This window comes from Scyliorhinus canicula, chromosome 15 (genome assembly GCF_902713615.1).
Source record: "Scyliorhinus canicula chromosome 15, sScyCan1.1, whole genome shotgun sequence".
NCBI lineage: Eukaryota > Metazoa > Chordata > Chondrichthyes > Carcharhiniformes > Scyliorhinidae > Scyliorhinus > Scyliorhinus canicula.
In genome coordinates this window covers 14,413,485-14,428,740 of record NC_052160.1, presented here as the reverse complement: position 1 = coordinate 14,428,740, position 15,256 = coordinate 14,413,485, and the positions used below count along the sequence as shown (strand labels likewise).

The window sequence follows — 15,256 nt, the reverse complement described above, 5'->3', positions numbered from 1 at the left end:
TTGTTTGTGGGAGGTTGCTGTATGCAAATTGGCTGCCACATTTCCTACATTATAACAGTGACAAGACTTAGAAGAACCATAGAAATGATGCAGGACAGAAGGGGGCCATTCAGCCCATCTTGTCCATGCCGGCCCAAATGACACTCCGGTGCCCTTTCTAATCCCATCTTCCTGCACATGGCCCATAGCCCTGCAGCTTACAGCACTTACGGTGCAGATCCAGGTCCAGGAACTTGTTAAAAAAAAGTGTTTAGAGTCTCTGCCCCCACCACCATCTCAGGCAGCGAAGTCCAGACACCCACCACCCTCTGTGCAAAAATGTTTTTCCTCATGTTCCCTCTAATACTTCTGTCACTTCTATGACTCCTGAGTTTGAACGGTGCCCAGGAAAACAGGTTCCCCCTGTCTATTCTATCTCTACCCCTCACAATTTTGTACCCCTCAATCTTCTCTGTTCAAAGGAAAACCCCTCCACTCTCTCTTCGGGGCTACAATTCTCCAATCCTTGGCAACATTCTAGTAAATATTCTCTGCACGCTCTTCAGAGCAATTACATCCTTCCTGTAATGTGGTGACCAGTACACAATACTCCAATTGTGGCCTCAACAGTGTCTTATACATTTCATCGTTATATCCCTGCTTTTGCACTCCATACCTCTGCCAAAGAAGGAGGGCATTCAATATACCTTCTTTGCAACCTTATCTATCTTTACACGCCACCATCTCTCACTTCATCTTCACTTCCAAAGAATATTTGGTATACAGTGCTTTGCGATAGGTTACGGAAAAGATTATTTAAACAGAGAGAGACTACAGAATACTGCAAGACTGAAGGATCTGTGCGTCCTCGTGAACGAGCAGGTACACCAAGTAGTAAGAAAGGCAAACAAAATGTTGGCCTTTGTTGCAAGGACAATGGAGTGTAAACGTAGGGAAGCCCTGCTACAAATGTCCAAGGCATTTGCGAGACCACACCCACCTCGAAATTTACCCGGGTGTAGTCTTGGTCACCTTACTCAAGCAGGCTTGCTTTGAATGCAGTTCAGAGGAGGTTCACTAACCTGGGGAGGGATCCTCCGACCCCCCGCCGGGTCAGAGAATCGCCCAGGGCCAGCGTCAATCCCGCCCCCGCCGTGTCCCGAATTCTCCCCCCCTGCCCCCCGAGATTCAGCAGGGGCGGGAATTGCACCGCGCCGGTTGGTGGGCCCCCCACGGCGATTCTCCGGCCCGCGATGGGCCGAAGTCCCGCCGCTGACAGGCCTCTCCCTCTGGCATGGATTAAACCACCTACCTGACCGGCGGGATTGGCAGCGCGGGCGGGCGCCGGGGTCCTGGGGGTGGCGCGGGGCGATCTGACACGGGGGGGTGCCCCACGGTGGCCTGGCCCGCGGTTGGGGCCCACCGATCGGCGGGTGGGCCTGTGCCATGAGGGCTCTCTTTTCCTTCTGCCTTCGCCATGGCCTTCACCATGGCGGAAGCGGAAGAGACCCCCTCCCCTGCGCATGCGCCAGTATGACGTCAGCAGCCGCTGACGCTCCGGCGCACGCGCGGACTTCCGCCGGCCGGCAAAGTCCTTTCGGCCCCGGCTGGCGTGGCGCCAAAGGCCGTTCACGCCAGCCGGCGGAGTGGGAACCACTCTGGCACAACCTAGCCCCTCAATGTGAAGGCTTGGCCCCTAAAGGTGTGGAGACTTCCGCACCTTTGGGGCGGCCCGACGCTGGAGTGGTTCACGCCACTCCATCACGCCGGGACCCCCCGCCCCGTCGGGTAGGGGAGAATCCCGGCCCTGATTCTTGGGATGAAGGGATTGTCATACTCAAGTAGGTTGGGCCGACGATCATTGGAGTTTAGAAGAACGGGAGATGATCGTGTTGAGACTTTGAGGTTCTGAGGGGGTTTTACAGAGCAGATGCTGAAGGGATGTTTCCTCTTGTTCGAAAATCTAGAACTAGGGGAATAGTTTAGACTTAGGGGTCTACCATTTAAGATGCAGGTGAGGAGAAATTCCTTCCTTCAGAGGGTTGTTAGTCTTCGGAATTCCCTTCCCCAGCAAGCAGTGGAGGCAGGATCATTGAACATATTCAAGGCTCAGTTAGATAGATTTTTGATCGAAGGGAGTTATTGCGTGTAAAGTGGATTTATGGCCACAATCCTATTGAATGGTGGAGCAGGCTCGAAGACGGAATGGCCTAATCATGCTCCTATTTCTTCTGAACTTTTGTACAAGGCGCTAGACAAATGCAAGCCTTTCTTCAAATAATTCTCATTATAATACTATGTGCATTATTACGTAAAACATAAAGTGAAAGATCGCTACGAGTTTTTTTTTAAGATCAGGGAACCATTTAAGCAGAGTACAATGCAGAGTCGGTATCAAGTTTTCATTATATTATTGCAAGCAGTATTCTAATTTGAAGCATATCACTTGGAAATTAAGTATATCATTCCATACAAGATTAAAATAGAACCAGAAATTCAAATCATATTGCACCACAAATTCAGCAATTTACTACAGATTGTAAATAAATAAATAAATAGTGGCCTGATTGATGGAGCAAGTATATATATAGCTCTCTAAAAGTGAGATTTTGTGATGTAAATTTAATTATACTACAGTAATTATATTACTTGAATTTCAATCTCATGCACAGACTACATCCATTTTAATTCCATTCTTTTTGATGAAAATTAAATTTCACATATGTCACATGGCTAGCTTTCATTCTATTCTGATTATAACATCCATCTATTGCCAGATCACATTACTGAAGGTTAGCCATAAATTCCATTGCGGATTCATCAACTTGCCTCTCTAACTCCAGCAAGGGAGGGGGAGGGAGGTGGATTCTCTCAGCTTGCACTGATGTACTGCCTCTCAATGTGTTAAAGATGTCCCAAGCCACATTAAGGAGCAGGTCAGGCGAAATTTCACGTCGAGCCACAGGAAGTGACAGTAAGTTTGGTGAAAGAGGTAGGTTTTAGGAGGACAGATAGGGAGCGAGGCAGGAAGGCAGGTAGCTGAAGGCTGCCAATCATGGACAGATGAAAATTGGGATTGTGCAGAAAAGCCCGTATTGGAGGAGCTCAGAGATCCCGGAGAGCTGTGGGGTTGGAGGGGATCACAAAGATAGGGAAGGGGAAAGGCTGGGAGAGATCTGGAAACAAAGATCATTTAGCGCAAGGCACCTCTGGACCAGAAGCCACAGTAGAGTAGGCCGAATGGCTCACCAGAAATGAGCACAGGCTTCATTTCAATGTTGCACATATTTCGGACTTGCACTCGCCGAGTCAGAGTTCGCCTTGATAATTTCAGGCAAGAGGAGCTTAAAGTTTGACAGCTAGAAGCTGCTCAAAAACGTTGAAAGTGGAGTCAGAGGGAGCAAGAGTGGATATCCTGGTAGATGTCCTGGCCCCATTCAACAACTCCAGGCCGTTTCGTGCTCACCCACCCCCCTCAACACCCTTTACTCGATTGGCAGCCACAGCTCGCCAGGTGTCTTCTGACGAGGCGCGAGGTCAAATTCACCTCACTCCTCACTCCTCTCCATGTTGGTCGCCCGCCAACTGTTTGGAACAATGAGGTAAATAGCCTCCATCGTGTATCTGAATAACAGAATAAAACGGACTTGGATGTTTATAATATTACAGTTGCTGGCACAATGGGAGACGCCCAGTGTGAATCTTTCCACCATTCTGAAAGCAGATGTCCACAGTGTGGTTGATGGGGAAGCTTGGATACCTGAGCAACAGGAAGGCTTTCGCTATTGGCTGCTTGAAAGCAAACTCACTTATGCACTCAGGCCTCCCTGCCCAAGAGAATTGCAGACATGTCAACCGTGACCCTCCAACTGGTGGAGTTACCCCTCTATACAATTGGTTGTGTCCCCGTGCCCTACTCAGAAAAGAGATAAAACCATCATCTGTACAACAGCAATGCATGGTGACTTTAAGATCATAAAATACTCCAAGACACTCCACAGGCAACTCAATATCTACATGTTCTGGCAAGTTGTCCTTTTCACTTTGCTAGCATGAGGAGCTCCTGGTACTTGCTGCCCAGCTAGTGAGAGATCAAATTGCACTGGTTAATTGTTTAAGGATCAAGATGGCACGGTGGCACAGTGGTTAGCACTGCTGCCTCACAGCATCAGGGACCCGGGTTCAATTCTAGCCTCTGTTGACTGTGGAGTTTTCACTTCCTCCCCGTTTCTGCGTGGGTTTCCTCTGGGTGCTTCTGTTTCCTCCCACAGTCCAAAGATGTGGAGGTTAGGTGGATTGGGCATCCTAAATTGTCCCTTAGTGTTCAAAAGGTTAGGTGGGGGTACTGGGTTACGGGAATAGGGTGGAGGCTTGGGCTTAAGTAGGGTGCTCTTTCCAAGGGCTGGTGCAGGCTTGATGGGCCAAATGGCCTCCTTCTGCACTGTAAATTCTATGATTCGATGATCAGTCAGACTCTTAGAGGAGGCAAGCCAGATCTGTTTGAGGTCAAGGTGATTGCCAAGATGAAACACCTGAGGGTCAAAGTTCAGAACCAGGTCAGCGCACACAGCAATCCTCAGGTAGGAAAGCAATAACTGTTGATTCATCAACCAGCCAGCTTGGCTCTTTCATCGAACCTGGATAGAGAGGCCCATCGATGGAGGGCAAGATTCTTCCTGCTCGGTCCTACATCGCTCCTCAAGTCAATACATCAACAGGAAAGCTGAAGCTGTCTGGACAAGCTTACTGCTGGACTGACTGGCACAAACTGGTCAAAACTCCAGCAGTACCCCAGTACACGCCTGGGGAATCCCAAGCTCAGTTGTCCTGATTCTGAACACTAGGCTTCGGCAAGTGAGGAGCGAACCCCCGGAGAACGCGTTCACTCTCCAGTAACAGGAGTAGGCCATCCAGCACCCTGGAGCCTGCTGCGCCATTCAACAAGATCATGGCTGATGTGTTTTCTGTCAGGCAATCGCAGAATGCAATTCTCAGCAGTTTGCTCTGGAGGCTTTGGGACCTGGTTCTGGGAGCTCAGCAATGGAACACGTCGCAGGCATGGCGTCGCTATTCTAGTCCAGGCCCACCACCTGCTCACTGTGTTATGCTATTGGAGGATCAAGGCTTTTTGTGGCCTAGCCGCCCGATCCACCCATTTGACAGGCGTATGGGAGCAGAAGAGACTTGCCCCGGCTCCAAAGTGGCCATCACATTTTCTGCATAAATATCGACGAAGCAGGACGAACGAAGAAGATCTGAGAAAATAATGAAGTACAATTCCCCGAACACATGCGCATACTCTGGTCAGGTCTTACTTCATCCTGACACTGAATTCCCCCTTTCAAAAAGGAAGGTGGCATCACAAATTAAAATCCCAATGACATAAGAAGCCTTTCACTGCTTTATCATTTAATATGTCCTCTAGCTTTCTTCCAAACAGAACCAAAACAAAGTTGACAATTTTGCGTAACTTTTGTTTTTAGAAAGGACATTAAGACATTACAGAAGATTACACACAACTTAACAGGACAGGAGCAGATTATTCAGCCCACACAACGTAGAGCGATGTTTATTTGTGACTATTTTATAGGACATGGACAGATGGACTATCTTTTGCTTCAGTTCTATTAGCTTATTAGTACAATATTATCCTTGTATCAAAATAAAATTAATGACCAAATGAATGTTGCTGTTCGATAACTACATTTGGGAGAACAGTATGCACTTTGCCCAGCTTTCGGTAGTCACGTTCCGAGGACTACTTTGTGACCATGCCTGTCATGTATTTCCAAGCAATCGACTTCAACAACTGAGTGTTTTGCAGCTCAAGAGGAACTAAGAGAGTGGTTTCAAGGTTTTTTTCCTTCAAAATTCACATTTTAAATGTAAGAGGAGCTTGTCAAAGGGAGCTGTAACTAAATGATTCAACAATGGAAATCACTCACCTCTTCCACAGTGAGAGGCATGCAGATCCTGTACTCTTTCATCAACATAATGGTGCTTCAGCCTGGGTGAAGTATGAACTTGTTGAAGGCACTGAGGGGATCACTTCTGAAACCACTGACGGTTAACTGAGGTGATACATTAGTCCTCTTACCAGCTGACGATATAAAGACAGTCCTGTCTGCACTAGTCTCTCGTGCTGAGGCACTGCAGCGAATACCACCAAGCCTGGTGTGGCAAAATCCCCAGGGCTGGGATTCAAAGCTCAGCCGTCTTATTCTGGGTGGGAGAAAGAGAAAAATGTAATTTAAAAATAGGTCATCAGTCATTATTAAAATAAGAATTCCTTTTTGTGTTTGCGTTTATTAAAATTTGTGTTTGGAAAACTTGGTAACACCTTTTTGCTGCAATACTGTTGCGGACGTAAACATGCCTTGCTGGCAGAAAGGGGTTAGATCAATCTACAACGCTGTGGCAAATGGTCAAGAGAGTCGGCTCCAAGAATGAAACAATGACGCAATTCGCCAAAATTGTACTGTCAACCTCCTGGAAGTTACATCTATCACGTTGTGTACCACTCCACTGAAGTTAGCTCTATCCTAAGACGAACAACTGCAATGAAAACGAGTACAAATCACGTCTACAGTGTTATATTCAATAAAGTCAATTGATGAAAGATGCCAATCTTTACTCAGCCTAACGTTTATTTACGGAATGAAACATTACAAGCATACACCTCCTAACTCAAGTAGTTTCACTGCTTGTTGCTTTAGATCAGTCAAGTGAAACGCCAATTAATTAATGCCCACCACCGGCATATAATAAAACGCAATTGATATATCACTGAATGGATTGCACACTTGTACTGATTATGCAAATATGTGAAATATTAGCAATCAATAGTTTGTAAAAATTGAAGATTGATTTGATAGCGCTTAAGCAGGGGCATTGCACTGAAAGGTACAACTTTCCCTTTAACATTCACTCCGATTCCAAGCTGCCTTTCCTACATATTTGTGCAATAACTCTATTTTAAAATGTCCAGGATGTTTATTAAGGCAAAGCAACAATGTTTATGAAAATGACCATTTGTAATAAGTCATGTGCAGCGCCGGGTTTTTTTTGGTATGGTTTGCAAACATGAGCTCTCAGCCGTGGTCAGTACCACTGCAAACACTGCAAGGAACATATTCAGGAGGGGCACTTTTGCTTCTCGCAATTCTTGTAGAATACTGAGGATTAGCTTGATAGCAGCACCACGTAGCTCGATACCTTCAATGTACCAATGTTGACAATTAAAGGTTGCTCCTTTGGGTTGCAATTGGGTCCAGTGCATATTGGAGCTAATTTGCATGGATTAACATGGAAAATCCAGCCAGAGAAACAGGCTGCAGGGCCCAACTGGACCCTCCCCAGTGATTGTGCTCCACATGAGCCTTATCCCATCCCTTTGTCTAACCCTAGCAGCATAACCTTCTATTACTCCCAGACGTTTTCATCAACCCTTTCAGCATAACCCTTTTCTTTCTCGTAAATCCATCTATGTTATTGACCTCAACTACCCAGCGTATGGAACTACATAAAACAAGATTAAAACACCTCAACCATTCCTTGTTTTGAACTATATAGAACATAATTCATTCACCTCAAACATCCTGTGTATGGAACTAAACGGAACACAATTAAAACACCTCAACCTATTGCTCTACAATTTAAAAAGGAAGGAAGTTTCTTGCTTACACAATTTGCTGATTTAATAAGTTGCTTCACACGTTCCAAGTTTACTTAATTTCCAACCAATTGCCCCCCCCCCCCCCAAGTTTATTTTTACTTCACAAAAAATATCTGTGAGCACTGACATTCACACACATAAATTGTTGGTACTATTGTGCTCAATTGGGAATGAAAATTCACGCAAGGCAAGAGGATGTCCATTTGCTCCATCACCCTGTCTGTCAAGCTGTTGATGGCCGCGGGGACCCAGGACCCCTGAGGTGCTCAAATTCCGGATCTCCCCCAGTTCTCAGCCAGCCTCACCTCCCCACCTCCTCCTTGGCGCGGCCACTCTGTACAGCTCTGCCAGAAGCCCTTCCTTCCTCAGCACTCAACTGGCCAAAAAAACATTCCACTCAATCAACCAAACGAAAAAAAAATTAAAAATCCCCCAGCAATTTGGAGCTGCTGAAATAAATGCAACCCCTGCATATCATCAAATATATTTTACAATTGTAGAGTTAACCCTTTGGGGGAGGGGTTACAGTTTCAGTGTGATATCCATTGCATCTAAACACCAGGCGATCAGATACTTGTGTGCACTATTAATTCTCATTAATTGTCCTATTATCGCTTCAGTTAACACAAGTAACTTTTGTGCCTTTCAGCCTGAATTAATAATGCTCTTTGTATGTGTGTGTGTGAATACATTCACATAAAGCACTGCCACTAATTTAGATATATATTTAGATTAAACTGTATATTTACACACACACACACAGTTACAGTAACCTAGCCCCAATCACTCTCTACAATGCACATCTCAGCTAGCCACTGTCAGTCCAGTGCTTTTAAACAAAATGCTTCTCAATGCTGCACATGTTCCAGGCAAAGCGAGACTCACCCTCCAGGTTACTGGGCACAAAGTGAGTGAATCCCCCCGCATGGGAAAAGTTCACCCACCCGCTCTGTCCTTCCGATCCTGCCGCTTAGCTTGTGTGGAAGGGGGAATCTCCTCCAGTCTGCCAACCAAAAAAGGAACGGGTCACAACTGCTGTGGGAGGGAGGGGGGGTGTTAAAGAGTAAATAAAACGATGTCTTCAGTTGCTTCTCAAAGATCCACGTCCTGGCGCGGGAGACACAAAGCACAGCACAGCCCGGCCACAAGACAGCACAAACTTTGGTGGCTGGCAGGGAGGAGCAGTTTGCATTCTTCTCCTGACCTTCCCCGAGGTTTCGATCCTGTAAACGGAGGGGAGACTGAGCGCGTCCTTCAGTCCCGCGGCTGGAGGAGCTCTTGCTCTTGTTGCCCCCTTCCACCCCACCGGTGGACCGGCTGGAGAAGAGCCCGCTGGAAAATAAAGGGAGAATTGGGAGGGGATGGGGTAGGGGGGGGACACACATCAGAAACTAAAACTGCAGCCCACAGCACTGCAAGTGGTTCTTTCATATTGCAGGCGCCGCACCGCCTCCTTCAGGCGGAGATCAGTAACTGCTGACAGCACACAGGAGGAATCTGCACAGCAAACCCACTGGGGGCTTAGCTGGAACCCTGGTCGCCAGCATGACAATGTTCCATTGCCCAATTCGCACTAAACCCTCACTCAACATGCACATTCATTCTGCGCTTCCTCACCTTGTACTTTGCCATGTTTCAAATGCTGCCAGGCGGGCAATGTGCAGATCCTCTCTGACCACGCGCTCCACGTGTTTGGCAGCCAGCTAGTTTTTGTCAAGGGCTGCTTTCGATGCAACTTGGCATTCCGGCTGAGTTTTGATTCTTGAGGAGAGGTTCATCGCCTTGAAACATTGGGCGGAATTTAAAGCAGAGGCCCACGCAGCCGGAGGGTTTTACAGCACAGAAGGAAAGAGAGGCCTTTCCTTTCGGCCCATCGCTCCCGTGCCAGCCATCAGGCACTCCCAAGGAGCATGCTGGGAGATGGGCACCCCACATTAGCCGGGAAGGAAACCGTATGGTGGAGAACCCATCATTTTCCCAACCAAACCCCCCCCCCCCCCCCCCCTTCCCCCCCACCACCACCACCACTGGCCTGAGTCGGAGCAGGAAAGGTCACATTAGGCAAGGGTGGTACGGTAGCACAGTGGTTAGCACTGTTGCCTCACATTGCCAGGGTCCCAGGTTCGATTCCCGGCTTGGGTCACTGTCTGTGCACGTTCTCCCCGTGTCTGCGTGGGTTTCCTCCGGGTGCTCCGGTTTCCTCCCACAAGTCCTGAAAGACGTGTTGTCAGGTGAATTGGACATTCTGAATTCTCCCTCTGTGTACCCGAACAGGCGCCGGAATGTGGCGACTAGGGGCTTTTAACAGTAACATCATTGCAATGTTAATGTAAGCCTACTTGTGACAATAAAGATTATTAGTATTATTATGCCTTCCCAGCCCCAGACCATTAAGTTACCAATTAATGACCACTTAAATACCTCGTCCTATCACTGCTGGTAATCGCTCGGCGGCAAGGGGGCCCTCCTGATTGGGCACCCCGCGGCACGTGGCAAGGGCTGGCCAGAATGGAGAGCCACGCTGACCTGGATAATGGCGCCGCCCATCCCCTCACCAGGGCCTGCCTGTAGTCCCAGCCTAACTTCTGGGATCCCCATCGATGCTGTTGCTCTGGGGGGTCTCCTGCAGTCTCGGTAGTGGCCATCGCCCCCGGTGGCCCAGCCAGGACTGAAGTTGCCGCCAGCCCTCTGACTGGCTGCCAGCCTTTGCAGGTGGCTTCTTTGTCTCCAAAGGCAGTCAGCAGCTGCCTGATGGGCATTTAAATCAATTATGGCACCACAGGAAGGTCCAACGGTGTGGTTGTCACTTGCTTTCAGGCCAGTGGAAGGGACCACTGCTGCAGATATTAAACGTAGCTCATTAAATCTGCTTCCTTTCCCACAGATGCTGCCTGGCCCACTGAGTGTTTGTCAGTGCTTCCTGTCTTCCTTTAAACTTCAGGTTTTCAGCATCTGCAGTATTTTGCTTTTACTTGAACACACTGCCTGTGGGCTGCATTTTTGGGGGCTTGCATTTGTGGCCAATCTGGCAATTTATGTTAGTTGTCGAGCCAAAGCGACAGAAAGGAGGATGCGCTAGATCAGCTTATAATAATGCACTAACCCTGAGCCTCAAGTTATCAAGTTTGAAGCGTGTAGCAAGAGAACCCTGCTGTCAAAATGGACAATGCACTGCCTGCCTCTCAGTCCCAGTGACACAATAGCCAGGTTAATAACATAGATTCCAGAAAATAAGTTTTATTCGAAGATACTACTGAAGGCTCAAGCTTTTCAAAGGCAGGTTCACAGCAGATGCAGAGAAGTGTGAGGTGATGCATTTTTCTCGGAAGAACATGGAGGGACAATACAAAATGGGGGGGGGGGGGTAGAATTTTATACGGGGTGGAGGTGCAGAGGGACCTGGGTGTGCATGTGCAGAAAGCCAGAACTAACCACATTGCTGTAGCTAGGGGCCAGATCTAATGATATGTAAAGGCTTAACATAATGTCCTTACTTTTAGATTTATTGTCACGTGTACCAAGCTACAGTGAAAATTATTGTCCTGCATACAGTCCAAGCAGACCGTACCATGCATGAAGAAAAATAGGACTTTTGTGCTCAATGGCTCTATCTGTGAAGCCAGGAATGCTGGAATGCCTTTATAAAAGCTTTCTGAACTTGTCCTGCCAACAACTAAGAGAAAATATTCCAAGTTGGAGATTACTCAGTGATTTGTAATTGGGTCAATAATGCAAGTTCTCCGTCAGAACAATGAGACAATAGGAATTATGATGTAAAAGGCATAGTCAGTAATGTGTGTTGGAAATCTGCGTCAAACCAGTGAGAAATCACATGTATCAATAACCCTTTGCTTAACCTACTTCAGCATTTCTTGAATTCATCATGTGACTAACCCAAGGGATGTGACTGGAAACAACACAAGGCACAATGGTATGAAATTGGAAAGATTGGATTAAGGGTTAAAATCAAGAATGTTGGTTCCATAAGTCCATGCCTTTTTCCAGATTGAAGCCTGGGGTGTATCTCCGAAAGTCGATGAAGCTGTCTCACCTCGGGCTGAAATTCAGTCCCTGCAAATCTATTCGATGTACTTCAGTCTTGTACACATAGAATCCCTACAGTGCAGAAGAAGGCCATGCGGCCCATCGAGTCTGCACCGGCCCTTGGAAAGAGCACCCTACCCACGCCCACACCTCCACCCTACCCCAATAACCCAGTAACCCCACCTAACCGTTTGGACGCTAAGGGGCACTTTAGCACCGCCAATCAGCCTAACACGTGCATCTTTGGACTGTGGAAGGAAACCGGAGCACCCGGAGGAAACCCACACAGACAGGGGGAGAGCGTGCAAACTCCACACAGTCACCCAAGGCCGGAATCGAACATAGGTCCCTGCCACTCAGAAGTGGAGGTGCTAAACACTGTGCCACTGTGCCGCCCCTTCAACGTGTTTCTGGACATCTTTCAAGAGGTTGTTCAGCCTTAGTCTTTCCAATGTACAGACTGTCCTGTGGCTGGGCATTTTTCTGGAGGAAAAGCAATTCTAAAACCAAAGAAAGACTTGCATTTATGTTGTGTTTTCCACGCCCATCAGACGCCTCAAAGCATTTTACCAGCAATGGATGTGAATTATAAAATGTGGCATCCAGCTTCACAGTTCTACAGGAAATGTGTTACGAGCCCTTGAATACCATGAATGGGGAAAGACATTTCCCAGTGTGATATTAGAAGGGCCAGAGTTCACTCATAATCTTCACCCATTTGGCTCTGCTTCAGGAGCATTAGGAGCAGGAGAGTCATGTTCAAAATCCGGACCCTGCTTCTGAAACAGTGACTCCAGTTACAAGTGTGCCTATGTGCATGATTGCTGAGTACCTGTCAGGATCTGCTTTGAGTGTGATGCCTTCCAGCGCAGTATAGCCCCCCGATGCCCAAGTTGGCACACAAGGAGTGTGGTCAGACGGGCCAAACACTAGAGGGCCATCAGCTTCAGTGGGAGTGTAAACCATTGTGAGTCCGTGCCTTCAGGGCAGAGGGGAACTATTGAAATATAGATTCATGCGTTTACTTTTTGCTGATTTGCTGGAAATGGAAACATGGGGCTTGATTTTCACATCATGTTGTGCCCAGCGCCAATCTCTGAAAGGTGAGGGGGGGGCAGTCAGCGACCCCATAGCGGGGGGGGGGGGGGGGGTTGCTCACTTGAGGGGGGGTGGGAGGAGTTGGTGATGCTCATGTCCGGGGGGGGGGGGGGGGGGTGGCATTGTATGTGGGTAGGGGCTGTGGGGGACCCTCAAGCGCACTTAGCGATCAGGGCACCCTTTCAAAAGGGCGCCCCGATCTCTGAGGAGCCAGCCTGCCCAGGGAGTTTAGTTCCTCATGGCTGAAAACATTTCAAAGTGATGGGATTGACTGGTGCGATACTCCCCAAGCCTCTAAAAAAAATGAGTAAGCGTGGGTAAATACAGGTCTGGATCTCACCCAAAAAGCTGGTGGGCAGCCGCCCCACCAAACCTGCCCAAACGTATTTGGGTGAAACGCCCCTACGATGTCCATTCCTGTAACTGTAACAGTCTACCTACAGCAAGGAGGAAGCAGCATGTCTGGATTAATCAGATATTCTAAACAGTCATCATTTTAAGATGCATTATCCTGGTATGTGGTTTTAAGTCCTCTATATGTATGTAGAACATCATTTTCAGCCTGGTGAAAAGAAAATCTGGTTAACTAAAATTTCCGATATGAAGCCACTTAGAAATAGTTACAGACTGGAGAGAGAGAGAGAGAGACAGGCAAACTTTACTTGTTTCCTCTCCCCACTGGTCTGTAAGCGGAAGTGTTTTGAATTATTTTTAAAGTATGCGGTGGCCTGTTTTCCCAAAGCCTCAGTCTGGGTGATCCAATTTACCAATATTCCGCAGCAAACTCATGTTATGATTAACTCAGAAGGAAAGTGTGTTTCAAAACCTGGGGAGGAGTGTTTGGAATTTCCCACTCCACTCCAATCCACCACTCACACACACACACACACACACCCACTCCACTCCAATCCACTCACTCACACACACTCACACACACCCACTCCAATCCATCACTCACACACACTCACACACTCACTCCACTTCAATCCACCACTCACTCACACACACTCACACACACCCACTTCAATCCACCACTCACCCACACACACACACACAAGCAACGCTTTACATCATGAATAGCAACAGTACAGGTACCACAGAAATAAATATTATTTCACAAGTCTTCCAGATTCTCGAGTGAGAATCCAATGAATAATCCCTTGTTTTGGGACCGGACCAGACCCCAATTTATATTCGGCAACTGGTTTGAGACCCCAACAATTTCTCAATTTGTAAAGCTGTGAGGAAGGGACACTCCGCCCCATGAGGGATTCCACTGATAAATAGGGATCTTTTATAGCAAAACAAACTTTCTTGTTAACTGAGTTTTAACTACGTTAACATCACAGAAATATAGCTTTACAATTAACATTTAAACAGTTCTAAAGAAAAGGACAAACACTTTAATGACTAACTCATGCCATATCTATTTCCAAATAAGCAAAGCCCACCACAGATCAAAAGCCACTTATAAATAAAGTTAGCAAACACAGGGATATTTGCTGTACTATTGAGTAGGGATTTCTTGGAAAGACTGCTTGGAGAGAGTGAGCGAGAGAGAGAGAGAGAGAGACTTCCAGGAATAGCCTGAAAATCCTTCTGTCTTTGTCAGACTGAACGATCCTACATCCAAAGCTGTTTTCTACAACACTGGATGCTCCCATTAATTACATCATCTCTATCCCACTCAGATGCCATGACCTGTTTATCTAAGTCTAAACACAGTCTCAAATTATCTACCCCTGCCCCCAACCCCAGGGAACCATCCAAAATACACAATATTCCATTAACTCATATAGGTAAACAAGTACATGGTTAGAATGCATGCTTATCTCACTTTTACAACATCTTAATTGCAGCCTTAGGAGTCACACAGACTGGCTGCCTTAACCTAGGTTCCTTTATAATATTACTGCAACAGATATATACATACCTTAACCTAGGCTTTTAATAACATTACCGCAACGGATGAGAATAATACAATCTATATAAACATTTCCTACATTCATCTCACCTTTCACATCACAGTTGGGGTTCAGCTGGCTGAAGACCAGAATTGTAGGGTTCATTTCACATTGGTGCTGAGGCTGTACGCTGACAATGGCACACAGGGACTGGGTCAGTTCTGCAGGCAATGGGAGGAAATCTTCCGTTAAGAGATAGGTTCCAAGAAGCAAGATGTTGTTCAACCTGAAATTCTGTTTCTTGGGAGGTTCACGGGTGTGATGGGAAACAGCAGGCTGCTTCTGAAGCTAAAGGTGTAACGTTAGAATGATCCGACACAGCCAATTGATGGTTCGCTACTGTTTAACAATCAGCTTCTGACCACAATTCCATTTTTCCTCCTGAGGAGAGGGTCAAAGTGACAATGATCATCTCCTCTGATCTCTTGTGATCGTTGGGGACGGACAGCGAGTCCCACTGTTTTCATTGATTACCAGGGGTACTTCCAATGAAGTG

The 15,256-nt window shown here is 47.1% G+C and overlaps 1 protein-coding gene across 6 annotated transcripts in view; it reads right to left on the bottom strand.

Annotated features, from left to right (window-relative positions):
- Nucleotides 1-14,901, bottom strand: part of LOC119978209 (cytoplasmic phosphatidylinositol transfer protein 1-like) — a 206,723-nt gene extending 191,822 nt beyond the window's left edge. Inside the window, exons 1-2 of one of the 6 annotated variants that reach the window (XM_038819646.1) lie at nt 14,811-14,901; nt 5,925-6,201 (exon numbers count right to left, since the gene is read on the bottom strand). In XM_038819646.1, coding sequence (XP_038675574.1) covers nt 5,925-5,972 — 48 coding nt within the window. In that variant the 5' untranslated portion in view covers nt 5,973-6,201; nt 14,811-14,901. Of the gene's footprint in view, nt 1-5,924; nt 6,202-6,319; nt 6,584-7,662; nt 7,682-8,539; nt 9,076-14,810 lie in introns of those variants that run through there. The other 5 variants (XM_038819650.1, XM_038819644.1, XM_038819645.1 and 2 more) reach the window with 5 other exon arrangements.
- Nucleotides 14,902-15,256: the final 355 nt, after the last annotated feature.